General features: G+C 71.3%; 4 protein-coding genes across 6 annotated transcripts; all 4 read right to left on the bottom strand.

Annotated features, from left to right (window-relative positions):
- Positions 1-337: 337 nt before the first annotated feature.
- On the bottom strand, positions 338-2,886 carry LOC135983458 (T-box transcription factor TBX6-like). The gene is made up of 2 exons (XM_065595757.1): positions 2,312-2,886; positions 338-620 (listed from the first exon to the last, which is right to left on the bottom strand). The coding sequence occupies exons 1-2, from the start codon at positions 2,439-2,441 to the stop codon at positions 367-369; spliced, it is 384 nt and encodes a 127-aa protein (XP_065451829.1). The 5' UTR covers positions 2,442-2,886; the 3' UTR covers positions 338-366.
- Positions 2,887-4,214: 1,328 nt separating this feature from the next.
- LOC135982828 (protein yippee-like 3) lies at positions 4,215-9,516 on the bottom strand. Its single transcript, XM_065591083.1, is given in 6 exon segments — positions 4,215-4,404; positions 4,406-4,441; positions 5,272-5,380; positions 5,719-5,762; positions 6,905-7,099; positions 9,358-9,516. Coding segments are annotated over 5 exon segments (360 nt in total). The 5' UTR covers positions 7,022-7,099; positions 9,358-9,516; the 3' UTR covers positions 4,215-4,350.
- Positions 9,517-10,826: 1,310 nt separating this feature from the next.
- Positions 10,827-17,109, bottom strand: GDPD3 (glycerophosphodiester phosphodiesterase domain containing 3). Of its 2 annotated transcripts, none has more exons than XM_065591073.1 (10): positions 16,867-17,109; positions 16,082-16,124; positions 15,439-15,574; positions 14,467-14,512; positions 14,168-14,286; positions 13,871-13,960; positions 12,440-12,573; positions 11,901-11,960; positions 11,642-11,693; positions 10,827-11,078 (listed from the first exon to the last, which is right to left on the bottom strand). In XM_065591073.1, the coding sequence occupies exons 1-10, from the start codon at positions 17,003-17,005 to the stop codon at positions 10,932-10,934; spliced, it is 966 nt and encodes a 321-aa protein (XP_065447145.1). In that variant the 5' UTR covers positions 17,006-17,109; the 3' UTR covers positions 10,827-10,931. The 2 variants fall into 2 exon arrangements, with proteins under 2 accessions (XP_065447145.1, XP_065447146.1); XM_065591074.1 differs by lacking the exon at positions 16,867-17,109 and adding an exon at positions 16,455-16,612.
- Positions 17,110-17,704: 595 nt separating this feature from the next.
- MAPK3 (mitogen-activated protein kinase 3) lies at positions 17,705-24,201 on the bottom strand. 2 transcript variants are annotated; one of them, XM_065591081.1, is made up of 8 exons: positions 24,172-24,201; positions 23,463-23,652; positions 22,526-22,642; positions 22,103-22,217; positions 21,759-21,890; positions 21,533-21,642; positions 20,968-21,093; positions 17,705-19,160 (listed from the first exon to the last, which is right to left on the bottom strand). In XM_065591081.1, the coding sequence occupies exons 1-7, from the start codon at positions 24,180-24,182 to the stop codon at positions 20,974-20,976; spliced, it is 795 nt and encodes a 264-aa protein (XP_065447153.1). In that variant the 5' UTR covers positions 24,183-24,201; the 3' UTR covers positions 17,705-19,160; positions 20,968-20,973. The 2 variants fall into 2 exon arrangements, with proteins under 2 accessions (XP_065447153.1, XP_065447152.1); XM_065591080.1 differs by lacking the exon at positions 24,172-24,201 and adding an exon at positions 23,897-23,954.
- Positions 24,202-25,621: the final 1,420 nt, after the last annotated feature.

The raw sequence follows: 25,621 nt of genomic DNA, 5'->3' as shown, positions 1-25,621 counted from the left end.
GATCCAGTGGGGTCGGGGATGTCCTGTGACCCCTAAAATACAGCCTGGCTCCCCCCACCTCTGCTCCCCCTGGGCTCCTTCCCTCCCCCACAGCTCCCCCACGGACCCTTCCCCCCCATGGACCCTTCTCTCCCCCACGGCCCCCTCACCCCAGAGACCCCCCCCCATGGACCCCCCACTCCAGAGACGCCCCCCCGGGGGTCCCCACCCCAGAGACCCCACCACGGACCCTTCCCCCCACGGACCCTCCCCAAGAACCCCCCCACCCCAGAGACCTCCCCTATGGACCTTTCCCTCCCCCAGGGCCCCCCCACCCCAGAGACGCCCCCACGGACCCTTCGCTCCCCAGGGCCGCCCCACCCCCCCTTACCGCCCCGACTTGGTGATGATCATCTCGGTGCCCAGGGCGCAGAACCGCTTCCACAGCTCCCGGTTCTCCAGGCTCATCCGCACGCTGGGGGGCAGGCGGGGGGGCTCGGTCGGGGGCAGCTGCTGCCCGCCCCCGTAGGGCAGGGGTGGGGCAGGCAGGGGCCCCGAGGGTGAGGGGCCCAGGAGCCGCCCAGCCCGATCCAATGCGGGGCAAAAGGGCTCGAACTTGGGGGCTGAGACGCCGTCCAGATCTGGGGGAGCAGAGACCGTCAGAGAGGGGCTGTGGGTCGGGAGTGGGGGGCACAGGCAGAGCTGGGGGGCAGGGCTGGGGTAACGGGGGCTGCGGGTCGGGAGTGGGGGACACCAGAGCTGCTGTGGGGGGGAAGGTCTGGGGTAACGGGGGCTGCGGGTCGGGAGTGGGGGGCACCGGCAGAGCTGGGCTAGCAGGGGCTGCAGGTCGGGAGTGAGGGGCACCGGCAGAGCTGGGGGGGGGCAGGGCTGGGCTAGCAGGGGCTGCGGGTCGGGAGTGAGGGGCACCGGCAGAGCTGGGGGGAGCAGGGCCGGGCTAGCAGGGGCTGCGGGTCGGGAGTGAGGGGCACGGCAGAGCTGGGGGACAGGGTTGGGGTAACGGGGGCTGCGGGTCGGGAGTGGGGGGCACGGGCGGACACTGGGGGGGCAGGGCTGGGATAACAGGGGCTGCGGGTCAGCAGTGGGGGACACGGGCGGACTGGGGGGGCAGGGCTGGGGTAACAGGGGCTGTGGGTCGGGAGTGAGGGGCACCGGCAGAGCTGGGGGGGGGCAGGGCTGGAGTAACGGGGGCTGCGGGTCGGGAGTGGGGGGCTCCAGAGCTGCTGGGGGAACAGGTCTGGGGTAACGGGGGCTGCGGGTCAGGAGTGGGGGGTACCAGAGCTGCTGGGGGGGGCAGGTCTGGGGTAATGGGGACAGTGGGTCGGGAGTGGGGGGCACCAGAGCTGCTGGGGGGCAGGTCTGGGGTAACGGGGGCTGCGGGTCGAGAGTGGGGGGCACCAGCGGACTGGGGGGGGGTAGGGCTGGGGTAGCGGGGGCTGCGGGTCAGGAGTGGGGGGCACCAGAGCTGCTGGGGGGGCAGGTCTGGGGTAATGGGGGCGGTGGGTCGGGAGTGGGGGGCACCAGCGGACTGGGGGGGGGCAGGTCTGGGGTAATGGGGGCGGTGGGTCGGGAGTGGGGGGCACCAGCGGACTGGGGGGGGCAGGTCTGGGGTAATGGGGGCGGTGGGTCGGGAGTGGGGGGCACCAGCGGACTGGGGGGTAGGGCTGGGGTAGCGGGGGCTGCGGGTCAGGAGTGGGGGGCACCAGCGGACTGGGGGGGGCAGGTCTGGGGTAACGGGGGCGGTGGGTCGGGAGTGGGGGGCACCAGCGGACTGGGGGGGTAGGGCTGGGGTAGCGGGGGCTGCGGGTCAGGAGTGGGGGGCACCAGCGGACTGGGGGGGGCAGGTCTGGGGTAACGGGGGCGGTGGGTCGGGAGTGGGGGGCACCAGCGGACTGGGGGGGGCAGGTCTGGGGTAATGGGGGCGGTGGGTCGGGAGTGGGGGGCACCAGCGGACTGGGGGGGTAGGGCTGGGGTAGCGGGGGCTGCGGGTCAGGAGTGGGGGGCTCGGGGGGTCACACATTCTGAGGCTGCAGTAATCTCACATCTCGCTGCCAATCCCGCCATTTGGTCACTATCTGGTGCTAAGAGCCCAGCTGTCCGCGGGGGGTGGGGGCAGGGGGCTCTCCAGACACCCCGTGCGGTGCCCCAGGGAACCCCACTGGTCTGCCCCTTGTTCCCCCTCTGCCCCCCCGAATCCCGTGTCCCCGCATCTCCACCTGTGCTCCCCAGCTGCCCCTTGGGTCCCCCCCAGATCCTTGTGTCCCCTCCCCCACCTCTCTCGGCTCCCCTTCCCCAGCCCCCCCGTCCCGCTCACCTGGGTAGCGGAAACCTTCGTACTGGGGCCCCTGCCCCTGGGGGAAGCCTGCCGGGAGCCCCCCATGGGGAGCGGGGCGCAGTGGGTAGGACCCCCCGAACTGCGGGAACATCTCCGACGGATGGTACATGCCGAGGGGCCCGGACACCTGGGTTCTCTCCTGGCTCCGGGAGGGGAGTGTGGATAGTGGTTGAGGGGGGGGGGGGCGGGGAGCCCGGACGCCTGGGTTCTCTCCTGGCTCCGGGAGGGGAGTGGGGATAGTGGTTGGGGGGGGGGCTGGGAGCCCGGACGCCTGGGTTCTCTTGGCCCAGGGGACGCAGCGCGGCTCTGCTCTGGCTCTGGCCGCTCCCCTGGGCGCAGCCCCCTATTTATGGGCGTCCCGAGGAACTTTGAAGTGAGACCCCAAATGGCACGTTGAGAGCGGGAGGGGCTAGAGGCCCGGGGGGGCTCTGGGGCAGCCCGGGGGGCAGCGGCTGGGGGTCGGGGGGAGGGGACTTCACAGGGACAAGCGAAAGTGGCAGATGCACAGGACTGCGGGGCCTGGGAGCTATGGTGCCCCCCCCAGTCCCGACCCGCAGCCCCTGCCCCCCCCCCAGACCCTCCCAGTCCCGCCGGTGCCCCTCACTCCCGACCCGCAGCCCCCCTGCCTCCCCCCCCCAGACCCTCCCAGTCCCGCCGGTGCCCCTCACTCCCGACCCGCAGGCCCCTGCCAGACCCCCAATCTCCACCGGTGCCCCACACTTCCGCCCCGCAGCTGTGCCGGTGCCCCACACTCCCGGACCCCCCCCCCCCCCCCCCAGTCCTGGTTCCTCCCGCTTGAAGCCACCTAATTGCCTAATTAACACCCTGGCTCCAAAGTGGCTTGATTGATCCTGGCCGGGTTTACAAGGCTGGGGGGCCGGGCGGGGGGAATCATTTGTCATCCAGCTGTTTTCACAGCTGTGCCAGACAGCTGCAAGAGGGGCGGGGGCTGGGAGCCAGGACTCCTGGGTTCTCCCCGGCCCCGCGCTGGGATAGGCCAGGGGAGGGGTTGGTGGGTTAGAGCAGGGGGACTGGGGGCCAGGACTCCTGGGTTCTCCCCGCGCTGGGAGAGGGCAGGGGAGGGGCTAGTGGGTTAGAGCGGGGTAGGGGGGGTGGGAGTCAGGACTCCTGGGTTCTCCCCGCGCTGGGAGAGGGCAGGGGAGGGGGCTGGGGGCCAGGACTCCTGGGTTCTCCCCGTGCTGGGAGAGGGCAGGGGGAGGGGTTGGGGGGTTCGGAGTTTGCCAGCTCCTTGGAGCTGCCGAAGGGGCTCCGGCGCCCCGTGGCGTCCAGGGAAGGGAAAACCAGACCCCTCTCTCTGCGCCCCCCACTACAGCCAGGGGCAACATGCACCCCACTTATTTGGGGGTCTCTGATCCCCCTTGACCTTCTCCAATGGGGCAGTGTCACAGGGCGCTCCCCGTACCCTGCTGCCCCACAGGCTGCCAACCCCTGGCCCGGGACCCATGGCAGATCTTCCAGCCCGTTGGCCCATGATCCTTTGCACCCCCCGCACCGAGCCTTTGGAGCTGGGGGGGGGGGTTCTCCCAGCCCCTGGGGGCCCCTGTTACCCTATAGCGCAGCGCAGCGCAGCGCCCCCTGCTGGGCACGGAGCAGACACCGGCGCACTCCCATTGGAAGCTGTTTTATTTACACACGACGGATTCACACTCAATACTGTACAGCCCCCCCTTTGCGCCCAGCCCCCCGACACAACACAGCATCTAAGGGGGTCCCCCTCCCCCTCCCCCCTAACGGTGGGCGTGTCCTGCCCCCCCCCAGAATGCTCAGTAAAGTCCCCTCCTCTCACGGAGTGCTCCTGGGTGGGGAGGTCTCCATAGCAACCGGGAGGGGCGCCCCACCCCTGCTGGAGGGGAGCAGCTTTGGGATGGGTCTCCATGGAAACGGTGCCAGGGAGCCCCCCTAACTGATGCTGCAAGGCCCCGCCTTGCTGCTGGTTTCCATGGGAACGAGGGTGCGAAGCCCCGCCCCCCGCTGCGGTGGGGTTTGGGGGGCCAGGGTCAGTCCCAGCCGTTGTCCTTGATCATGTGGCTCAGCTCGATGATGTATTTCCCCCTCCTTGTACTTCTGGCTGCTCTCGAAGGCTTGTTCCTGGGGGGAGGGAGCCTGCATCAGCGGGGGGGCCCCCACCCCCGGGCCCAGCCCCCCAGGGCCCATGCACCAGCGCCGGAGGGGCAGGCGCTCTGGGAGGAGGTGGGGGTCGGATCAGGGGGGTGGCAGAGGGACCCTGGAGGCCAGAGAGGGGTCAGGGTCTCTGGGAGCGGGGCTGGGGGGGGGAATGGGGTGTCATTCAGGGCAGGGGCATTCTGGGGGGTCTCTGGATGGAGGGGCTCAGGGGGAGCAGGGGGTTCCTGGGGGGGAGCAGGGTCGCTCTGGAGGGCTCAGGGGGAGCAGGGGGTCCTGGGGGTCAGGGGGAGCAGGGGTGTTCTGAAGGGCTCAGGGGTCCCTGGGGGGGAGCAGGGTCGCTCTGGAGGGCTCAGGGGGAGCAGGGGGTTCCGGGGGGCAGGGAGAGCAGGGGCGCTCTGGAGGGCTCGGGGGAGCAGGGGGTTCCGGGGGGCAGGGGGAGCAGGGGCGCTCTGGAGGGCTCGGGGGAGCAGGGGGTTCCGGGGGGCAGGGGGAGCAGGGGCGCTCTGGAGGGCTCAGGGGTCCCTGGGGGGGAGCAGGGGCGCTCTGGAGGGCTCGGGGGGAGCAGGGGGTCCCGGGGGGCAGGGGGAGCAGGGGGCGCTCTGGAGGGCTCAGGGGTCCCTGGGGGGGAGCAGGGGTGCTCTGGAGGGCTCGGGGGGGAGCAGGGGGTTCCGGGGGCAGGGGGAGCAGGGGCGCTCTGGAGGGCTCGGGGGGAGCAGGGGGTTCCGGGGGGCAGGGGGAGCAGGGGCACTCTGGAGGGCTCGGGGGGGTCCCTGGGGGCTCCGGGTCCCACTCACGTATTTCCAGCCCAGCGTGGTCTTGCAGCTCTCACAGTGGATGTCCGATACCGCGTGCAGCCCTGTCAGCAGCACCCGCTCCTCAGCCGGCCCACACCCCACATTCACCCTGGGGAGGGGGGGAGAGGTCAATGCCCGGACACCTGGGTCCTACCCCCCATCCCAGGCGCTCTTGCCCTCCCCCAGCAGGCTGGGAACCCTGCATGGATAAATCCCCAGATGCCTGGGTCCCATTGCCGTCCCGGTCTCTGGGAGCTGTCCCGGACACCTGGGTCCCATTGCTGTCCAGGTCTCTGGGAGCTGTCCCGGACACCTGGGGCCCATTGTCTCCCAGTCTCTGAGAGCTGTCCCGGACGCCTGGGTCCCATTGTCTCCCAGTCTCTGAGAGCTGTCCCGGATGCCTGGGTCCCATTCCCTGCCCACCCCCCCTCCCCCAAATGTACTCACACTGAGTTGAAGAGATAAGCTCTTCCCTGACTCCCTTGGAAAGACTGGAATAAAAGACAAGAGGGTCTTTAAACCCAGCGAGCCCCTCCCCCACCCAGGCTGAGCTCCCCCCCACAGTCGCCCTGCTCCCCCAATCCTCCCCCACCACTGAGCCCAGATCACTTATTAACGGCTCAAACTCAGTTACCCCTTCACAGCCACGGGAGTGGGGGGGCACCGGCAGAGCTGTGGAGCAGGGGCCCAGGGCTTGGCTGGCAGGGGTTGCGGGTTGGGTGTGAGGGGCACCGGCGGAGATGGGGGGGGGCCCAGGGCTGGGCTAGCAGGGGCTGCGGGTCGGGAGTGAGGGGCACCGGCAGAGCTGGGGGGCAGGGCTGGGCTGGCAGGGGCTGCGGGTCGGGAGTGAGGGGCACCGGCAGAGCTGGGGGGGGCAGGGCTGGGCTAGCAGGGGCTGCAGGTCGGGAGTGAGGGGCACCGGCAGAGCTGGGGGGAGGCAGGGCTGGGCTGGCAGGGGCTGCGGGTCGGGAGTGAGGGGCACCGGCAGAGCTGGGGGGAGGCAGGGCTGGGCTGGCAGGGGCTGCGGGTCGGGAGTGAGGGGCACCGGCAGAGCTGGGGGGGGCAGGGCTGGGCTGGCAGGGGCTGCGGGTCGGGAGTGAGGGGCACCGGCAGAGCTGGGGGGGGGCAGGGCTGGGCTGGCAGGGGCTGCGGGTCGGGAGTGAGGGGCACCGGCAGAGCTGGGGGGGCAGGGCTGGGCTGGCAGGGGCTGCGGGTCGGGAGTGAGGGGCACCGGCAGAGCTGGGGGGGGCAGGGCTGGGCTGGCAGGGGCTGCGGGTCGGGAGTGAGGGGCACCGGCAGAGCTGGGGGGGGCAGGGCTGGGCTAGCGGGGGCTGCGGGTCGGGAGTGAGGGGCACCGGCAGAGCTGGGGGGGGGCAGGGCTGGGCTAGCGGGGGCTGCGGGTCGGGAGTGAGGGGCACCGGCAGAGCTGGGGGGGGAGCTCAGGGCTGGGCTAGCAGGGGCTGCGGGGTCGGGAGTGAGGGGCACCGGCAGAGCTGTGGCTTTTACCTCCCCACTCATTGCCCCCCCCCCCGTCTCCTGTCCCTCCACTTCCCCTTGTGTTGTTTACTTGAACATGCTGCAACCACTTCCCTTCCCCCTCCCTCCAGGCTGCGAGCTTCCCCCCAGCAGTGACCTTGGAGATGAGGTCATCGTGGTTGGCCAGATGTGCCCGGCAGTGCACACAGCTGTATCTGCGGTGACAGTTGTCCAGGTAGGCCTGGAATGTCTTGGGCTTGGAGAGCCGGACCATGGCGGCCGCCGGCGCCGCGGCCCGGGATTGCTCCGGCCACTGGGAGACGCCGGTTCGGCCCGTGGGGCAGAGCAGCAACTGCAAAGCAAAACACACAGCTGGGAGCCCGCCGGGCCCTGCCCCCGCGCCGCGAGCTTCTCCGCAGGAGTGCCCCCGCCGGGACCTCCCCCCCGCGCTGCGAGCTTCTCCGCAGGAGTGCCCCCCGCCGGGCCCTGCCCCCTAGCGCCACGAGCTTCTCCGCAGCGGTGCCCCCGCCGGGCCCTGCCCCCTAGCGCCGCGAGCTTCTCCGCAGCGGTGCCCCCCGCCGGGCCCTGCCCCCGCGCTGCGAGCTTCTCCGCAGCGGTGCCCCCCGCCGGGCCCTGCCCCCCCAGCGCCGCGAGCTTCTCCGCAGGAGTGCCCCCCGCCGGGCCCTCCCCCCAGCGCCGCGAGCTTCTCTGCAGCGGTGCCCCCCGCTGGGCCCTGCCCCCTAGCGCCACGAGCTTCTCCGCAGCGGTGCCCCCGCCGGGCCCTGCCCCCGCGCTGCGAGCTTCTCCGCAGCGGTGCCCCCCGCCGGGCCCTGCCCCCCCAGCGCCGCGAGCTTCTCCGCAGTGGTGCCCCTGCCGGGCCCTGCCCCCGCGCTGCGAGCTTCTCCGCAGCGGTGCCCCCCGCCGGGCCCTCCCCCCCAGCGCCGCGAGCTTCTCTGCAGCGGTGCCCCCGCTGGGCCCTGCCCCCCTAGCGCCACGAGCTTCTCCGCAGCGGTGCCACCCGCCGGGGCCCTGCCCCCCGCGCTGCGAGCTTCTCCGCAGCGGTGCCCCCGCCGGGCCCTGCCCCCCCCAGCGCCGCGAGCTTCTCCGCAGTGGTGCCCCTGCCGGGCCCTGCCCCCCGCGCTGCGAGCTTCTCCGCAGCGGTGCCCCCCGCCGGGCCCTCCCCCCCAGCGCCGCGAGCTTCTCCGCCACGGTGCCCCCGCCGGGCCCTCCCCCCCAGCGCCGCGAGCTTCTCCGCAGCGGTGCCCCCCCGCCGGGCCCTCCCCCCCCAGCGCCACAAGCTTCTCCGCAGCGGTGCCCCCGCCGGGCCCTCCCCCCCACAGCGCCGCGAGCTTCTCCGCAGCGGTGCCCCCACCGGGCCCCTCCCCCCCAGCGCCACAAGCTTCTCCGCAGCGGTGCCCCCGCCGGGCCCTCCCCCCCACAGCGCCGCGAGCTTCTCCGCAGCGGTGCCCCCGCCGGGACCTCCCCCCCAGCGCCGCGAGCTTCTCCGCAGCGGTGACCCCGCCGGGCCCTGTCCCCCCAGCACCATGAGCTTCTCTGTGCCCCCGCCGGGACCTCCCCCCCCAGCCCCGCGAGCTTCTCCGCAGCGGTGACCCCGGCAGGCCCTCCCCCGCAGCGCTGCGAGCTTCTCTGCAGCAGTGCCCCCGGCACTGGGTTCACTCCAGCCCGGGTACCATCCACCCGGCTGCCTTTCGCCCTGGTCAGTTCTCACCGATTGTCAAGAGGCCGTAGCAGCACCAAGGATAGAACCCAGGCGTCCTGGTTCCCAGCCCCCCTCCCCTCCCCTCCCCGAGCTGGGGAGAGAACCCAGGAGTCCTGGCTCCCAGCCCCCCGCCCCGCTCTATCCCACCAGCCCCCACTCCCCTCCCCGAGCTGGGGAGAGAACCCAGGAGTCCTGGCTCCCAGCCCCCCCCCCCGCTCTCACCCACCAGCCCCCACTCCCCTCCCAGAGCTGGGGAGAGAACCCAGGAGTCCTGGCTCCCAGCCCCCCCTGCTCTAACCCACCAGCCCCCACGCCCCTCCCAGAGCCGGGGAGAGAACCCAGGCGTCCTGGCTCCAATGTGGTTTGTCTCCTGCTTCCTCACCCCCATCCGGCTCTTCCCCTGCCCGCCCCACAGCACCCCCCTGCACCCAGCGCTGCCCCGGCCTTGGCCTCCCCCCGCGCCAGGGATGCTGCAAGCCGGGCCCCTAGGGGGGCGGGACGGACAGTAGGTTCCGGGTCCCCTTGGCTGCTAGGGGCCTAACCCCATAGAGACCCTGCCTGCCTAGCAGCTCCCCATAGGGTCTCTGCAAGGGCCCCCCGCGAGCCATACGCGCTACAGCCCCTGGGGCAGCTGGTCCGATCTATGGGGGAAAGGTACTCCCGCGCCGCCCCCCTAGGCCCAGAAAGTGGGGGCTGTAACCACTACGTGCACCCCCCCTATAAACCCCACACATTACGGGGATGAGTTCTAGAACCCCGATCTATAGGGCCTCCTGGCCCCGCCCACAAACAATCCCCCTCCCGAGCCCTATAGAGGCGGACATACATCTACACCCCCCCTTTCCGGCCCCATAAGGGACCCGCAGTGTCGGGGCCGCCCGACGCCTCACCTGTGGCCCTGGTCTTTGTGGCTGAGGGTGAGGGGCCGGGCGGGGGGCGCAGCGCGGGGACCCCCCAGGCTCCAGCGCAGGCTCCAGCGCTTGTTTACAAACCAGCTGGCACCCCCCCACCCCCTCCTCCCAGCAGCCCCTGCGCCACCCCCAGCCGCCAACGGGAAGGCGGCATGCAAATGAGGCGCTGCTGGGCGGAGCGAGGGCGCAGCGGAGTGGCTGAGGGGGAAGAGGGCGGATCTGAATAAAGGGGGCGGGGTTTAAAGTGGGCAGCACCGCTGCTGTGTGTGGGGTGGAGAGGGGTGCGGGGGGCACGCAGGGCCAGGGAGGGGGAGCTGGGGGAGGGGGCACTCCAGGCTGGGGTGGGGGAGGGAACATGGGCCAGGCAGGGAGAGGGGGCATGGAGGAGCCTCGCCCCGGCTGGTGTGTGGGTGGGGCCGGGCAGCTGAACCCTCCCTCAGTGCCCACATCGCGGGGTGGGGAAAGGGACCCAGGTGTCCGGGAGCGCTGCCAGGGGCGAGCCCAGCTCTGGGCGACAGGAACGTCCCTGGGATCGCGGAGACCCCGCCCCAGGCCCCGGTTCAACCCCCCCCCCCCACCGCCGGGAGAAGGAGAGAGAGAGACACGAATTAATCCAAAGCGAATTTATTAATGAGACCCCCCCCCGAAATACAGCCCCTGGTGCCCCTCACTCCCGACCTGCAGCCCCCCCCCCAATACATCCCCGGTGCCCCTCACTACCGATCTGCAGCCCCCCCCGCAATACAGCCCCCGCTGCCCCTCACTACCGACCTGCAGCCCCCCCCCCCAATACATCCCCGGTGCCCCTCACTACCGACCTGCAGCCCCCCCCCCCCAATACATCCCCCGGTGCCCCTCACTACCGACCTGCAGCCCCCCCCCCCAATACATCCCCCGGTGCCCCTCACTACCGACCTGCAGCCCCCCCCCAATACATCCCCGGTGCCCCTCACTACCGACCTGCAGCCCCCCCCCCAATACATCCCCCGGTGCCCCTCACTACCGACCTGCAGCCCCCCCCCAATACATCCCCCGGTGCCCCTCACTACCGACCTGCAGCCCCCCCCCCCCAATACATCCCCGGTGCCCCTCACTACCGACCTGCAGCGCCCCCCCATACATCCCCCGGTGCCCCTCACTCCCGACCTGCAGCCCCCCCCCAATACATCCCCCGGTGCCCCTCACTACCGACCTGCAGCCCCCCCCCCATACATCCCCCGGTGCCCCTCACTCCCGACCTGCAGCCCCCCCCATACATCCCCCGGTGCCCCTCACTCCCGACCTGCAGCCCCCCCCCCAATACATCCCCCGGTGCCCCTCACTCCCGACCTGCAGCCCCCCCCCAATACATCCCCCGGTGCCCCTCACTCCCGACCTGCAGCCCCCCCCCAATACATCCCCCGGTGCCCCTCACTCCCGACCTGCAGCCCCCCCCCAACCCAGCCCCGCCGGTGCCCCTCACTCCCGACCCTCAGACCCCAGCGATGAGAATGACCATGGGCAGAGCCACCCAACCCTCCATCAGGCACCCCCAGGAAGGGGCAGCAGCCCCGTCACTCGTCCGTCTCGTCCTGCCCGGGGGGTGGGTGGGTGTCCAGGTAGCGGCGCAGCAGGGCGGGGTAGTCGGACATGACCCCCGAGACCCCGTAGCTAAAAGCCTCCTCGAAATCCTTCTCCTCGTTCAGCACCCACAGGAGCACCTGGGGGGGGGGGCAGAGGTGAAAAGAGCCCCGGTGGTGCCCCTCACTCCCGACCTGCAGACCCCCCCAGCCCAGCCCTGTCCCCCCCAACCTCCAGCCCCCTGCCCCCCAGCCCTGCCGGTGCCCCTCACTCCCGACCCGCAGCCCCCTGACAGCCCAGCCCAGCTCTGCCCCCCAACCCACAGCCCCCCGCCCCCCCAACCCTAACAGTGCCCCTCACTCCGGACCCACAGCCCCGTACCCCCCCCCAGCTCTGCCGGTGCCCCTCACTCCCAACCTGCATCCCCCTGCCAGCCCAGCTCTGCCCCCCCCAACTCACAGCCCCCCCCATCCCAGCTCTGCCCCCCCAACCCACAGCCCCCTACCCCCCCAGCCCTAACAGTGCCCCTCACTCCCAACCCACAGCCCCGTGCCCCCCCCCCCCAGCTCTGCCGGTGCCCCTCACTCCCGACCCGCAGCCCCCCAGCCCTAACAGTGCCCCTCACTCCCGACCCACAGCCCCGTGCCCCCCCCTGCCCTGCCGGTGCCCCTCACTCCCGCCCCGCAGCCCCCTGGAGCCTCACCTGAATTCCTCTGTCCTCCAGATGTTTGAAAAGTTTCTTCCTCATGGTGACCCTGGGGGGAGGGGCACAGTCAGAGAGGTGGGGGGGACCATGTTTCCAGTGCTGCTAATGCCACTTTCCCCTCCGTTTAAGGGGGCGGAGGGAAGGGGTCAAGGGACCACCTATGTAAGGGGTGAAAGGGGGTGGGGGCGTGGTTTGCAATTTAGGTCTCTTGATTGGGTGGGGGCGTGGCCTTTTCCTGTCCCCTCCCCCCACTCACATGTGGGTGAATTTTGCCAGCAGGTTTCCCATGCAGCCTTTAGGCACCGGGAAATAGGTCCTGAGAGAGAGAGAGAGAGAGAAAGAGATCATGTCAATTGGACCCAGGTGTCCAACCCACCCCCCCATCTAACCCACCAGCCCCCACTCCCTTCCCAGAGCTGGGGAGAAGACCCAGGAGTCCTGGCTCCCAGCCCCCCCCCCCCATCTAACCCACCAGCCCCCACTCCCTTCCCAGAGCTGGGGAGAAGACCCAGGAGTCCTGGCTCCCAGCCCCCACACCCTTCCCAGAGCTAGGGAGAGGACCCAGGAGTCCTGGCTCCCAGCCCCCCCCCCATCTAACCCACCAGCCCCCACTCCCTTCCCAGAGCTGGGGAGAAGACCCAGGAGTCCTGGCTCCCAGCCCCCCCCATCTAACCCACCAGCCCCCACTCCCTTCCCAGAGCGGGGGAGAGGACCCAGGAGTCCTGGCTCCCAGCCCCCCACCGCTCTAACCACCAGCCCCCCTCCTGCCCGCGGGACCCAGGCGTCCGGCGGCACCTGTTGATGATGGAGGGCAGCGGGAACTGGAGGAAGGACTCGGGCAGTGGGACGAAGGGCAGCAGGCCGGTGTAGTAGAGAAGCACCAGGAGGAGGCCGCGCTGCACGGAGAAGATGTAGGGCATGTCGGGGTTCTGGGGAGAGGAGAGAGGGTCAGGGTGTGGGGACCTGGGGGGATGGATGGACAGAGGGGGACGGGAGCTGTGGGGAGGGTGTCTTGCTGTGAGGGTTGGGAGGCCAGGTGGACAGAGGGGGTGGGAGAGACGGGAGTTGGGACAGACAGACAGATGGGGGGTGGGAGGGATGGGGGAAGGACAGACGGGAGGTGGAAGAGAGGAAGGGGGGGACAGACGGGGATGAGACAGACAGGCAGACGGGGGATGGGACAGACGGGGATGGGACAGACGGGAGGTGGGAGGGTGGGACAGACAGACAGACGGGGGTCGGACAGACGGGGGGTTGGACAGACAGGAGGTGGGAGAGAGGGAGGGCGGGACAGACAGACAGACGGGGATGGGACAGACAGACAGACGGGGGGTTGGACAGACAGGAGGTGGGAGAGAGGGAGGGTCGGACAGACAGGGGGTTGGACAGACAGGAGGTGGGAGAGAGGGAGGGTGGGACAGACGGACAGACGGGAGTCGGACAGACGGGGGGGTTGGACAGACAGGAGGTGGGAGAGAGGGAGGGTGGGACAGACGGACAGACGGGAGTCGGACAGATGGGGGGGTTGGACAGACAGTAGGTGGGGGAGAGGGAGGGTCGGACAGACAGGGGGTTGGACAGACAGGAGGTGGGAGAGAGGGAGGGTGGGACAGACAGGGGGTTGGAGAGACAGGAGGTGGGAGAGAGGGAGGGTGGGACAGACGGACAGACGGGAGTCGGACAGACGGGGGGGTTGGACAGACAGGAGGTGGGAGAGAGGGAGGGTGGGACAGACGGACAGACGGGAGTCGGACAGACGGGAGGGTTGGACAGACAGGAGGTGGGAGAGAGGGAGGGTGGGACAGACGGACAGACGGGAGTCGGACAGACGGGGGGTTGGACAGACAGGAGGTGGGAGAGAGGGAGGGTGGGACAGATGGACAGACGGGGATCGGACAGATGGGGGGGTTGGACAGACAGGAGGTGGGGGAGAGGGAGGGTCGGACAGACAGGGGGTTGGACAGACAGGAGGTGGGAGAGAGGGAGGGTGGGACAGACGGACAGACAGGAGTCGGACAGACGGGGGGGTTGGACAGACAGGAGGTGGGAGAGAGGGAGGGTGGGACAGACGGACAGACGGGGATGGGACAAACAGACAGACGGGGGGTTGGACAGACAGGAGGTGGGAGAGAGGGAGGGTCGGACAGACAGGGGGTTGGACAGACAGGAGGTGGGAGAGAGGGAGGGTGGGACAGACGGACAGACGGGAGGGTCGGACAGACGTACGGCTGCCCTGCATTTCTTGAGGATTTTGCTCTGGAAGGAGGCCCAGACGGTGATGTGGGAGCGCTGGTAGCGCCGGACGAGATCCGCCACCTGAGGGTAGGACAGACAGACAGTCAGGACTCCTGGGTTCACTCCCCGGCTCAGGGGGTTAGAGCAGGGGGTTGGGAGCCCGGACTCCTGGGTTCTCCCAAGGCCTCGGGGAGGAGGGGTTCTGGTGAGTTACCAACAGGACCAGGCTGGCCCATATACATGGCTCAGTCCCTGTGAAAGGCAGGGCCGGACGCCTGGGTCCCTCACCTGCCGGATCAGCTCCTCGTCGTCCTGTTTGATCTCCACGTTGACGGGGACGTTGGGGAATTTCTGGAAAACCTCTTCCAGGCGCGGGATGCGGCGGTCAGAGCCGTAGGAGAAGGCGCCTGGAGGGGAAGATGGAGGGGGGTGTTGAGTGGGTGGGCCTGTCCCCTCCCCTCCCAGAGGAGAGCCCCCTGGTGCCCCCCCCTCCCAGGGATAGCCCCCTGGTGCCCCCCTCCCAGCCCTGGGGTCCCCCCTCCCAGGGGAAAACCTCCTGTGGGGGCTGGAGGGAACTGGTTACTTACCGGGCAAGAAGGTCACTTCCAGGGGGTCTCTATAGGGGGGCAGATCCTGGGGGAGAGAGGTGGGGAGTCAGCAATCTGGGGGGGGTTGGCAGCAGACACCCCAGGAAAGGAGCTAACTTGTGGGAGGGGCTCATCTGGTAATCCAGGTGGGGGCTGACAGGGAGGTCTGGGGGTTCTCTCACCCCAGATTGCCTGTTCCCAGGAGGGGGTTTTGGGGTGCTGGGGAGGAGCTCCTGTGGGGGGTGTATTTGGGGGCTTGGAGTGTGGGGGGTCCCCATGGCGTGTCTGGGGTTGGGGGCTCCTAGGGTATCTATGAGGGCTTGGGGGTGTCTCACCCCATAGTCCCCCCATAGTCCAGGTCCCAGATGGCCTGGTCTCAGGTGGCTGGGGACCTGGGTGCGGGGAGTTCGATGGATTGGGGTGTCTATGGGTAGTTAGACATTCTGGGGGTTGGGGTTTCCCATAGGGGTCGAGGGATCCCTGTGGGGCAGTCTATGAGGGTGGGGGTCCGGTGGAGGTTATGTGGAGATCTGGGGGTCCCCATGGGGCTTTCTATGGGGGTGAGGGTCCTGGGGGGGTCTGTGGAGGTCAGGGGGTCCGCGTGGGTCTGTCTATGGGGGTGGGGATCCCATGGGTATTCTGTGGGGGTCATGGGGTCCCATGGGTGTTCTGTGGGTGTCAGGGGGTCCCCATGGGGCTGTCTATGGGGGTCAGGGGGTTCTGTGGGGGTCAGGGGGTCCCCGTGGGGCTGTCTACAGGTGTCAGGGGGTTCTGTGGGGGTCCCTGTGGGGGTCCCATGTGGGTTCTGTGGGGGTCAGGGGGTCCCTGTGGGGCTGTCTATGGGGTCAGGGGGTTCCATGGGGGTTCTGTGGGGGCCAGGGGGTCCCCATGGGGCTGTCTATAGGGGTGGGGGTTCTGGAGGGGCCAGGGGGTCCCAGGGGGCTGTCTCTGTGGGGGGCCCGGGGGTCTTACCACATAGTTCAGCTCCCGGATGTTCTGGTCCCGGCCTGCCTGGCGCTGCAGGTTCTGGTCGTGGGACACCACCACGACCCCGTCCCGCGTGCGCTGACAGTCCAGCTCCAGCAGCTGGGTCCCCTGGGCCACCGCGCTGCGGGGAGACGGGGGGGGGGGGGGCAGGGGTCACCCAATGACATTCGTCGGCAGCAGGTTAAAACAAACAAACACCCAACACACAGTCAACCTGGGGAACTCCTCGCTGCAGGACGCTGTGAAGGCCAAGGCTATAACAGGGCTCAATAAAGAGCTAGATACGCTCGTGGAGGACAGGTCCATCAGTGGCTACTAGCCAGGCTGGGCGGGGATGGTGGCCCAGGCCTCTGTTTGCCAGGGGCTGGCAATGGGTGCAGGGGGTGGGTCACTCGGTGATTCCCTCTGGGGCCCCGGCACTGGCTGCCGTTGGCAGACGGGACACGAGCCTGGATGGACCCTCTGGCTGACCTGTTCCAGACGCTCTTATGTACTAATAGGGACAGGGGGCTGGGGGAGTAGGGTCAGGGAGGGGCACAGCCAGGGGCACGCAGGAGCAGGGGTACACCAGGGAGGGGGGCTGGGGTGCGGGCGGAGGGGTGGGAGAGGGCGCTTGGGGGTCACTCACTGGGTAAAAGCCTCCATGGTGTTCTCAATCCTCTCGCCGCAGCCTGGGGGCGATGGGGGGAGAAATGAATGCCCATGTCAGAGACCCCTGACCCACTGCTCCCAGACCCACTGCTTCCAGACCCCCGCCCCACGGCTCCCTGCCCCATTGTTCCCAGACCCACTGCTTCCAGCCCCCTGCCCCACCGCTCCCAGCCCTGTGTCCCACTGTTCCCCACCCTACAGCTCCCAGCCCCACGGCTCCCTTGCCCCACGGCTCCCAGGCCCCCAGCCCAGGGGTGATTATCCTGCCCCCTGCTCCTGTTCCCCCTGCCCTGGGGACGATGTGGGTCTCCCACCCGGACACCTGGTTTCTAACCCCAGCTTGGTCACACCTTCCGGGATGGGACCCAGGCATCCGGGATGGCAACGCTCCCTACTCAGGGCAAGGAGCAGAAGGGAGGAATCCACCCTCCCAGCCCGCCCCACAGGTGGGGGGAAAAGGGCAGGTTACAAAGCCAGGTGCGGGGGAGGGGGCAGAGCCTCGGCACGGGGGGGGGGTCGGGTCTGAGCCAGCTCCCCCTCCCCCCACCGCAACTGTCGCCCCCACCGCACCTGGTGCCCCTCCCCCACCGCACCTGCCGTCCCCACCGCTCCTGCCGCCCCTCCCCTCCCCCACCGCACCTGCCGCCCCCACCGCACCTGGTGCCCCTCCCCCACCGCACCTGCCGCCCCCTCCCTGCTCCTGCCGCCCCTCCCCCACCGCACCTGCCGTCCCCTCCCCCCCCGCCCCGGTCCCCCGCTCACCCCCCCGGTGGGCCACGTGGCGGCAGGGGAACGGGGGCTGGCGGGGCCGGTGCAGGAGCCGGGGCCGGCGGCGGAGGCAGAGCGAGGCCAGGGCGAAGCCCCCCAGGGCCGGCAGCGCCAGCAGGAGCGGGGCCGCCATGGCTCGGGAGCGGGGCGGGATCGGGGCCGGGACCGGCCGGGCTGGAGGAGCCGGTCCGGGCGGGGCGCGGGGCAAAGGCTGGGGTGGGGTGGGGCGGGAGCAGCCACCCACGCGGGACAGGCCCCCCCCCCCGGGGACACAGCCCCCCTCCCGGGACACGGCCCCCCCGCGAGCACAGCTTCCCTCCTGGGAGACGCCCCCCCGCGGGAACAGTTCTCCCCGGGGACACGGCCCCCCCGGGGACACAGCCCCCCCCTCGAGCACAGCCCCCTTCCCGGGACACGGCCCCCCCGCGGGGACAGTTCCCCCCGGGGACACAGCCCCCCTCCCGGGACACGGCCCCCCCGCGAGCACAGCCCCCTTCCCGGGACACGGCCCCCCCATCGGGCGCACTCCCCTTACCCCCCCCCCGCGCAGGCACAGTCCCCCCCCCGGGGACACAGCTCCCCTCCCGGGATACGCCCCCCCCCGCGGGGATACGGCCCCCCGCGGGAACAGTCCCCTTCCCCCCGCAGCCCCCCTCCTCCTCCCGGGACACTTCCCCCCCCCCGCCCCCGCCAGAGCTTCCCCAACCACCCAGGGACAAAGTCCATCACCTACTGCCCCCCCCCCCGCTCATTAACCAACTGCCTGGCTCTGGGGGGGGCTCTGCCCCACGCCCCCCCCCCCCAGCACAGCTCCCCCCAGTGAGAGACAGGCTCGGATCCAGAAGGGTTTATTGGGGGGTCTGTACAGTCCATAGCAGGGGCACCAGAGCCCAGGCAATTCCCCCCCAAGAGCAGCACAACACCCCAGCTTCCCCCCCCACGGGGCCGGCTCCCAGTGGGCCCCCGACAGGTGGGGGCTCTGTCTGGGGGGGGGGCAGGAGGACCAAGGATCAGCCCACATTGCAGACAGGGGTAGCCAATCAGACAGGGAAACTGAGGACACTGGGGTTCTCTCCGAGCTCTGGAGGAGGGTGTTGCCAGTGGGGGGGAGGGGGGGGCAGGGAGCCCGGACTCTGGGGTTCTCTCCGGGCTCTGGGAGGAGGGTGTTACCAGTGGGGGGGGGGGGGCAGGGAGCCCGGACTCTGGGGTTGTCTCCGGGCTCTGGGAGGAGGGTGTTGCCAGGGGGGGGGCGGGGGGCAGGGAGCCCGGACTCCGGGGTTCTCTCCGGGCTCTGGGAGGAGGGTGGGGGCGGGGACCCAGGACTGCGGGGTTCTCTCCCAGCTCTGGGAGGAGGGTGTTGCCAGTGGGGGGGGAGCGGGGAGCCCGGACTCTGGGGTTCTCTCCGGGCTCTGGGAGGAGGGTGTTGCCAGTGGGGGGGCGGGGGGAGCGGGGAGCCCGGACTCTGGGGTTCTCTCCCAGCTCTGGGAGGAGGGTGTTGCCAGTGGGGGGGGGGGGGAGCGGGGAGCCAGGACTGCGGGGTTCTCTCCCAGCTCTGGGAGGGGGTGTTGCCAGTGGGTTGGGGGGGGGGACAGGGAGCCCAGACTCCGGGGTTCATGTGCAGGTCAGTTGGGGGGGGGCTCCAGGAGGAGGCAGCAGGTGCTGCTGTAGCCCTTTGAACAGAGGGTGGCGCCCCCAGGTGGGGGGAGGGATGAAAATACAAATATCTGCCCCTCCCCCCCCCCCCCAACTCTAGGGTTCTTTCACCCCGGGGGGAGCCGCCAACCCTGGCTCATCAATTCACACCCAGGCCCCCCCCCAGGGGGGGCAGTAGAAATCCTCCCCCCTCCCTGCCAGACTAGAGCAGGCAGGGCAGGCAGGGGAGGGGGCTGGACCCCTCACATGTTAGCAGGGCAGGCACTAACCCCCCCCATGAGACAGACAGGAACTGGGAGGCAATAGGAACTCCTAAGGGAGTACCCCGGCCCCCCCACGCCCCCCACATTCCCAGCAGCACGGCAGGGGCTAATTACAATTGTTAACTCATTAGATACGAAGCAGGAGAGATTCCCCCACTGGGCCCCCCCCGCCGGCCCCCCCAGAGGCACAGCCTGGGGGGTTTAGGAGTCACAGCCACATTGCGAAGCAGTTATACAGCACGATGGCAGGGCTGGCCCCCTCGGGCGGGGCCCCCCAGCCCCCCAAATCAGAGTCCGAGGGGCGCTCCGGGCGCAGGGACCAGGTCAAAACCTTCTCAGAGGGAGGCAGGTCTAGGCTGGAGCGTGACGGACCTGGGGGGGGGTAAGAGAGAGGCAGTGAGACCCCCCGAGCCAGCCAGCCCCCGCGGGGCCGATGGGAGCTGGCGTCCCCTGGAGGGGAACGGCCCCGTGTCCCAGCCCCGAGCCAGCCAGCCCCCCCCCCCGCCCCGGGGCCGATGGGAGCTGGCGTCCCCTGGAGGGGAACGGCCCCGTGTCCCAGCCCCGAGCCAGCCAGTCCCCCCCCCGCCCCGGGGCCGATGGGAGCTGGCGCCCCCTGGAGGGGAACGGCCCCGTGTCCCAGCCCCGAGCCAGCCAGTCCCTCCCCCCCCGCCCCGATGGGAGCTGGCGCCCCCTGGAGGGGAACGGCCCCGTGTCCTGGCCCCGAGCCAGCCAGTCCCCCCCGCCGCCCCGGGGCCGATGGGAGCTGGCGTCCCCTGGAGGGGAACGGCCCCGTGTCCCAGCCCCGAGCCAGCCAGTCCCCCCAGGGGCTGATGGGAGCTGGCGCCCCCTGGAGGGGAACGGCCCCGTGTCCTGGCCCCGAGCCAGCCAGTCCCCCCCCCCCCCGCCCCGGGGCCGATGGGAGCTGGCGTCCCCTGGAGGGGAACGGCCCCGTGTCCCAGCCCCGAGCCAGCCAGTCCCCCCCCCGCCCCGGGGCCGATGGGAGCTGGCGTCCCCTGGAGGGGAACGGCCCCGTGTCCCAGCCCCGAGCCAGCCAGTCCCCCCCCCCGCCCCGGGGCCGATGGGAGCTGGCGTCCCCTGGAGGGGAACGGCCCCGTGTCCCAGCCCCGAGCCAGCCAGCCCCCCCCCCCCGCCCCGGGGCCGATGGGAGCTGGCGTCCCCTGGAGGGGAACGGCCCCGTGTCCCGGCCCCGAGCCAGCCAGTCCCCCCCCCGCCCCGGGGCCGATGGGAGCTGGCGTCCCCTGGAGGGGAACGGCCCCGTGTCCCGGCCCCGAGCCAGCCAGTCCCCCCCCCCGCCCCGGGGCCGATGGGAGCTGGCGTCCCCTGGAGGGGAACGGCCCCGTGTCCCGGCCCCGAGCCAGCCAGTCCCCCCCCGCCCCGGGGCCGATGGGAGCCGGCGTCCCCTGGAGGGGAACGGCCCCGTGTCCTGGCCCCGAGCCAGCCAGTCCCCCCCGCCGCCCAGGGGCCGATGGGAGCTGGCGTCCCCTGGAGGGGAACGGCCCCGTGTCCCGGCCCCAAGCCAGCCAGTCCCCCCCCGCCCCGGGGCCGATGGGAGCTGGCGTCCCCTGGAGGGGAACGGCCCCGTGTCCCAGCCCCGAGCCAGCCAGTCCCCCCCCGCCCCGGGGCCGATGGGAGCTGGCGTCCCCTGGAGGGGAACGGCCCCGTGTCCCGGCCCCGAGCCAGCCAGTCCCCCCCCGCCCCGGGGCCGATGGGAGCTGGCGTCCCCTGGAGGGGAACGGCCCCGTGTCCTGGCCCCGAGCCAGCCAGTCCCCCCCGCCGCCCAGGGGCTGATGGGAGCTGGCGTCCCCTGGAGGGGAACGGCCCCGTGTCCCAGCCCCGAGCCAGCCAGTCCCCCCCCCGCCCCGGGGCCGATGGGAGCTGGCGCCCCCTGGAGGGGAACGGCCCCGTGTCCCAGCCCCGAGCCAGCCAGTCCCCCCAGGGGCCGATGGGAGCTGGCGCCCCCTGGAGGGGAACGGCCCCGTGTCCCAGCCCCGAGCCAGCCAGTCCCCCCAGGGGCTGATGGGAGCTGGCGCCCCCTGGAGGGGAACGGCCCCGTGTCCCAGCCCCGAGCCAGCCAGTCCCCCCAGGGGCTGATGGGAGCTGGCGCCCCCTGGAGAACAGCCCCATGTCCTGGCCCCCTGGGGCGGAAGGAGGTACTGACCAGCGCTCACGGCCCCTGGTAGCCCGGCTGGAACCGCGCTGTCTCCTCGAAGATCAGCTCCTTCAGCTTCTCTTTGGGCAGGTCGTCCAGCTCCATGTCAAAAGTGAAGGGCTCTTCGGCCACCGGCTGCACAGAGCGCAGGGGACAGTGAGTTTCTAGCCCCCCACTCCCCTCCCTGCGCCACAGAGAACCCAGGAGTCCTGGCTCCTAGCCCCCCACTCCCCTCCCAGAGCCAGGCAGAGAACCCAGGAGTCCTGGCTCCCAGCCCCCACTCCCCTCCGTGTGCCACAGAGAGAACCCAGGAGTCCTGGCTCCCAGCCCCCACTCCCCTCCCAGAGCCTGGCAGAGAACCCAGGAGTTCTGGCTCCCAGCCCCCGCTCCCCTCCCAGAGCCTGGCAGAGAACCCAGGAGTTCTGGCTCCCAGCCCCCACTCCCCTCCCAGAGCCTGGCAGAGAACCCAGGAGTTCTGGCTCCCAGCCCCCCCTGCTCTAACCCACCAGAGCCCATTCCAGAGCCCATTCCCCCCAGCTCTGGGGAGGGGACCCAGGCGTCCGGGGACCCCCACCTCGTCCGAGGGGTCGTAGTACTGCTCCAGGTAGGGGTGAGCCAGCGACTCCTCCACAGTGATGCGCTTGTTGGGGTTAAAGGTCAACATCTTGTCCAGCAGGTCGAGGGCTGCGGGAGGGATGAGAGGAGGGGCAGTGAGGGGGCAGCCTCCGGGGGGCTCCCAGGAGGTGGGATCCGAGGGAGACCCAGGGCACGGCAGGGGACCCCCAGAGCCAGATCCTCACCTTTGGGGTCGGCCTTGGGGAACAGCTTGGGCCAGGGCACCTTGGCCTTCTGGGGCAGCGACTGCAGGTAATTCCGCGCCTTCATGTTGATGATGCAGTTTAGGTCATCCTGCGAGGGGGACCCCAGGATCCCTGCACAGGGAGAGGAGTCAGGATGGAGAGGGGAGGGGCTAGCCTAGGCCCCGCCCTGATACCGCACAGCCCGAGGCCCCTCCTTTCCGGAGACAGCCTTGCCCCATAGCTCCGTCATCCAGATATTCCTCCCCCTCCACGGCAGCCCCACCTGCCACTCTGTGTCCTCTAGTAGCCCCGCCTCCCAGGCCCAAGATGCCCCACTCCCTCACCGAGGATGTGGTTGAGCTGGTCCAGGTAGTGCTTGCCGGGGAAGATGGGCCGGTTGGAGAGCATCTCCGCCAGGATGCAGCCCACCGACCAGATGTCGATGGATTTGGTGTAGCCCTGGGGACAGATGGACAGCGGGTCAGAGGGGGCGGGGACAGGGAGCCCCATGCTCTTACCCCGCCCACCCAACCCCACTGTGGCTGCAGGTTTGCCATCCTGGAGAAACAGGCCAGAAAAGGAAATTCCTGGCAAATCAACTGAGCTCTGGTTCCCCTGACACTACCCGCTGCTGCCAGGGTAGAGCCCAGGCGTCCTGGCTTCCAGCCGACCCCCCCAACTCAACCTACTAGATTCCCCCCTCCTCCCCGAGCTGGGGGCAGAACCCAGGCGTCCTGGCTCCCTGAGCCAGGCTTCCAGCCGTTCACCTTGGAGTTGAGCATGATCTCGGGGGCGCGGTACCAGCGGGTGGCCACGTACTCTGTCAGGAAGCCGGTGTGGTCGTGCTCCGGGTCGGCAATGCGGGCCAGACCAAAGTCACAGATCTGGGGAGGGGAGGGAGGATTAGACCAGGCTGCCCCCCTCCCCCACCCAAACACAAAGCTCAAGGGGGGAGGGGCTGGAGAGGTGGGGGACAGACTTGCACGCTGGGCAGAGCCCAGGGGTGGCTGGGCTGAGGAGCTGGCAGGGGTGGAAGAGTCCGGTCCCAGGGGCAGGGACGGGGGGATGTGGGGCTGGGCTGAGGGGGGTGGCAGAGTCCGGTCCCAGGGGCAGGGACGGGGGGATGTGGGGCTGGGCTGGGAGCTGGCGGGGGCGGCAGAGCCATGGGGCAGGGATGGGGGGATGTGGGGTGGGCTGGGGGCTGGCGGGGGCGGCAGAGCCATGGGGCAGGGACGGGGGGATGTGGGGTGGGCTGGGGGCCGGCGGGGGCGGCAGAGCCATGGGGCAGGGATGGGGGGATGTGGGGCAGGGCCGGCAGAGCCCAGGGGCAGGGACGGGGGATGTGGGGCTGGGCTGGGGGGGCGGCAGAGCCATGGGGCAGGGATGGGGGATGTGGAGCTGGGCTGGGGGCGGCAGAGCCATGGGGCAGGGACGGGGGATGCGGAGCTGGGCCGGCGGGGGCGGCAGAGCCCAGGGCAGGGACGGGGGAATGTGGGGGTGGGCTGAGGGGGGTGGCAGAGTCCGGTCCCAGGGGCAGGGACGGGGGATGTGGGGCTGGGCCGGCGTGGGCGGCAGAGCCATGGGGCAGGGACGGGGGATGCGGAGCTGGGCCGGCGGGGGCGGCAGAGCCATGGGGGCAGGGACGGGGGGATGTGGGGTGGGCTGGGGGCGCAGAGCCCAGGCCCGGGGGGGCGGGGTCCTCGCCTTGAGATCGCAGGTGGTGTTGATAAGCAGGTTGCTGGGTTTGAGGTCGCGGTGCAGCACGTTGGCCGAGTGGATGTACTTGAGGCCGCGGAGAATCTGGTACAGGAAGTAGCAGATGTGGTCGTTGCTCAGCTGCTGCGTCTTCAGCAGCTTGTACAGGTCGGTCTCCATCAGGTCCTGCACGATGTACCTGGGGGGGCGGCGCCCCGAGGGGGGGGCATGGGGGTCAAGGAGCATAACACAATTGGTAGGGAGACATGGCGCCTTTTGGGGAGGGGGGGGGCTGGGCACATGGGGACCCCTCGCCCGGCGCTGGGACGTGACTCCCCTGGAGTGTGGGGACAGGACAGACGGGGCACCATGGCCAGGGCGGGGCCCACGGGGTGGGGGGCCTGTGGGGGGCGCCCGGTCTGGGGGGGCTCCCTGGCGGATACACGTCGCGCATGTGCTCCAGCGCGGCGGCGCGCAGGGGGGTGGGGTGAGGGGGACGGGGTGGGGGGCCCGTGGGAGGGGTTAGGGGGGTGGGGGACCCGTGGGGGGGCCCGAGGGGGGGCTCCCCGGCGGATACACGTCGCGCATGTGCTCCAGCGCGGCGGCGCGCAGGGGGGTGGGATGGTGGGGCGCAGGGGGACGGGGTGGGGGACCCGGGGGGGCCCGAGGGGGGGGGTTAGGGGGGTGGGGGGCCCGAGGGGGGCTCCCCGGCGGATACACGTCGCGCATGTGCTCCAGCGCGGCGGCGCGCAGGGGGGTGGGATGGTGGGGCGCAGGGGGACCCGTGGGGGGGCCCGAGGGGGGTGAGGGGGACGGGGTGGGGGGGCCCGAGGGGGCCCGAGGGGGGGCTCCCCGGCGGATACACGTCCCGCATGTGCTCCAGCGCGGCGGCGCGCAGGATGTCGTTGATGCCGATGATGTTCTCGTGGCGGAAGCGCAGCAGGATTTTGATCTCGCGCAGCGTGCGCTGGCAGTAGGTCTGGTGCTCGAACGGGCTGATCTTCTTGATGGCCGCCCGGATCTTGCTCACGTGGTCGTAGGCCGAGCTGGGCAGAGAGGGGAGCCATGGGGCGCGGAGGGGGCGGGGGGGCCCGGCAGAGCCCCCGCGGCGCCATGGAAACCAGAACCCAGGAGTCCGGCTCCCCGCCCCGCCCCCCGCCCCCACGGCCCCGCCCAGAGCAGAGACAGAATCGGATCCCGGTACGGCGGCCAGCAGCGCTCCGAGCAGGAGGCTCGGGGAAGGGCGGGCCGGGTACGGTGGCCGGGAGGAGCGGGGCGGATCGGAGATCGGGCCGGGTACGGTGGCCGGGAGGAGCGGGGCGGATCGGAGATCGGGCCGGGTACGGTGGCCGGGAGGAGCGGGGCGGATCGGAGATCGGGCCGGGTACGGTGGCCGGGAGGAGCGGGCGGGGGATCGGAGATCGGGCCGGGTACGGTGGCCGGGAGGAGCGGGGCGGGTGATCGGGATCGGGCCGGGTACGGTGGCCGGGAGGAGCGGGGCGGGGGATCGGGATCGGGCCGGGTACGGTGGCCGGGAGGAGCGGGGCGGGGGATCGGGATCGGGCCGGGTACGGTGGCCGGGAGGAGCGGGGCGGGGGATCGGGATCGGGCCGGGTACGGTGGCCGGGAGGAGCGGGGCGGGGGATCGGGCCGGGTACGGTGGCCGGGAGGAGCGGGGCGGGGATCGGAGGATCGGGCCGGGTACGGTGGCCGGGAGGAGCGGGGCGGATCGGAGATCGGGCCGGGTACGGTGGCCGGGAGGAGCGGGGGGGGATCGGAGATCGGGCCGGGTACGGTGGCCGGGAGGAGCGGGGGCGGGGGATCGGAGATCGGGCCGGGTACGGTGGCCGGGAGGAGCGGGGGGGGATCGGAGATCGGGCCGGGTACGGTGGCCGGGAGGAGCGGGCGGGGGATCGGAGATCGGGCCGGGTACGGTGGCCGGGAGGAGCGGGCGGGGGATCGGAGATCGGGCCGGGTACGGTGGCCGGGAGGAGCGGGGCGGGGATCGGGATCGGGCCGGGTACGGTGGCCGGGAGGAGCGGGGCGGGGGATCGGGATCGGCCGGGTACGGTGGCCGGGAGGAGCGGGGCGGGGGATCGGGCCGGGTACGGTGGCCGGGAGGAGCGGGGCGGGGGATCGGAGATCGGGCCGGGTACGGTGGGGCCGGG

This window comes from Chrysemys picta, chromosome 4 (genome assembly GCF_011386835.1).
Source record: "Chrysemys picta bellii isolate R12L10 chromosome 4, ASM1138683v2, whole genome shotgun sequence".
NCBI classification, from domain to species: domain Eukaryota; kingdom Metazoa; phylum Chordata; order Testudines; family Emydidae; genus Chrysemys; species Chrysemys picta.
This window is presented reverse-complemented; position numbering and strand designations above follow the sequence as displayed.

Excerpts from the sequence above, each read along its gene's own strand:
- GDPD3 (XM_065591073.1), bottom strand. The coding sequence starts at position 17,005 with ATGGCGGCCCCGCTCCTGCTGGCGCTGCCGGCCCTGGGGGGCTTCGCC. Across the intron at positions 15,575-16,081 it reads ACCATGGAGGCTTTTACCCA|CGCGGTGGCCCAGGGGACCC; the intron begins GTGAGTGACCCC and ends GTCTCCCCGCAG. Across the intron at positions 11,079-11,641 it reads TGGAGGACAGAGGAATTCAG|GTGCTCCTGTGGGTGCTGAA; the intron begins GTGAGGCTCCAG and ends CCCCCCCCCCAG.
- MAPK3 (XM_065591081.1), bottom strand. Across the intron at positions 22,218-22,525 it reads AGATCATGCTCAACTCCAAG|GGCTACACCAAATCCATCGA; the intron begins GTGAACGGCTGG and ends ATCTGTCCCCAG. Across the intron at positions 21,094-21,532 it reads ACTACGACCCCTCGGACGAG|CCGGTGGCCGAAGAGCCCTT; the intron begins GTGGGGGTCCCC and ends CGCTCTGTGCAG.
- LOC135983458 (XM_065595757.1), bottom strand. The coding sequence starts at position 2,441 with ATGTACCATCCGTCGGAGATGTTCCCGCAGTTCGGGGGGTCCTACCCA. Across the intron at positions 621-2,311 it reads CGAAGGTTTCCGCTACCCAG|ATCTGGACGGCGTCTCAGCC; the intron begins GTGAGCGGGACG and ends CTGCTCCCCCAG.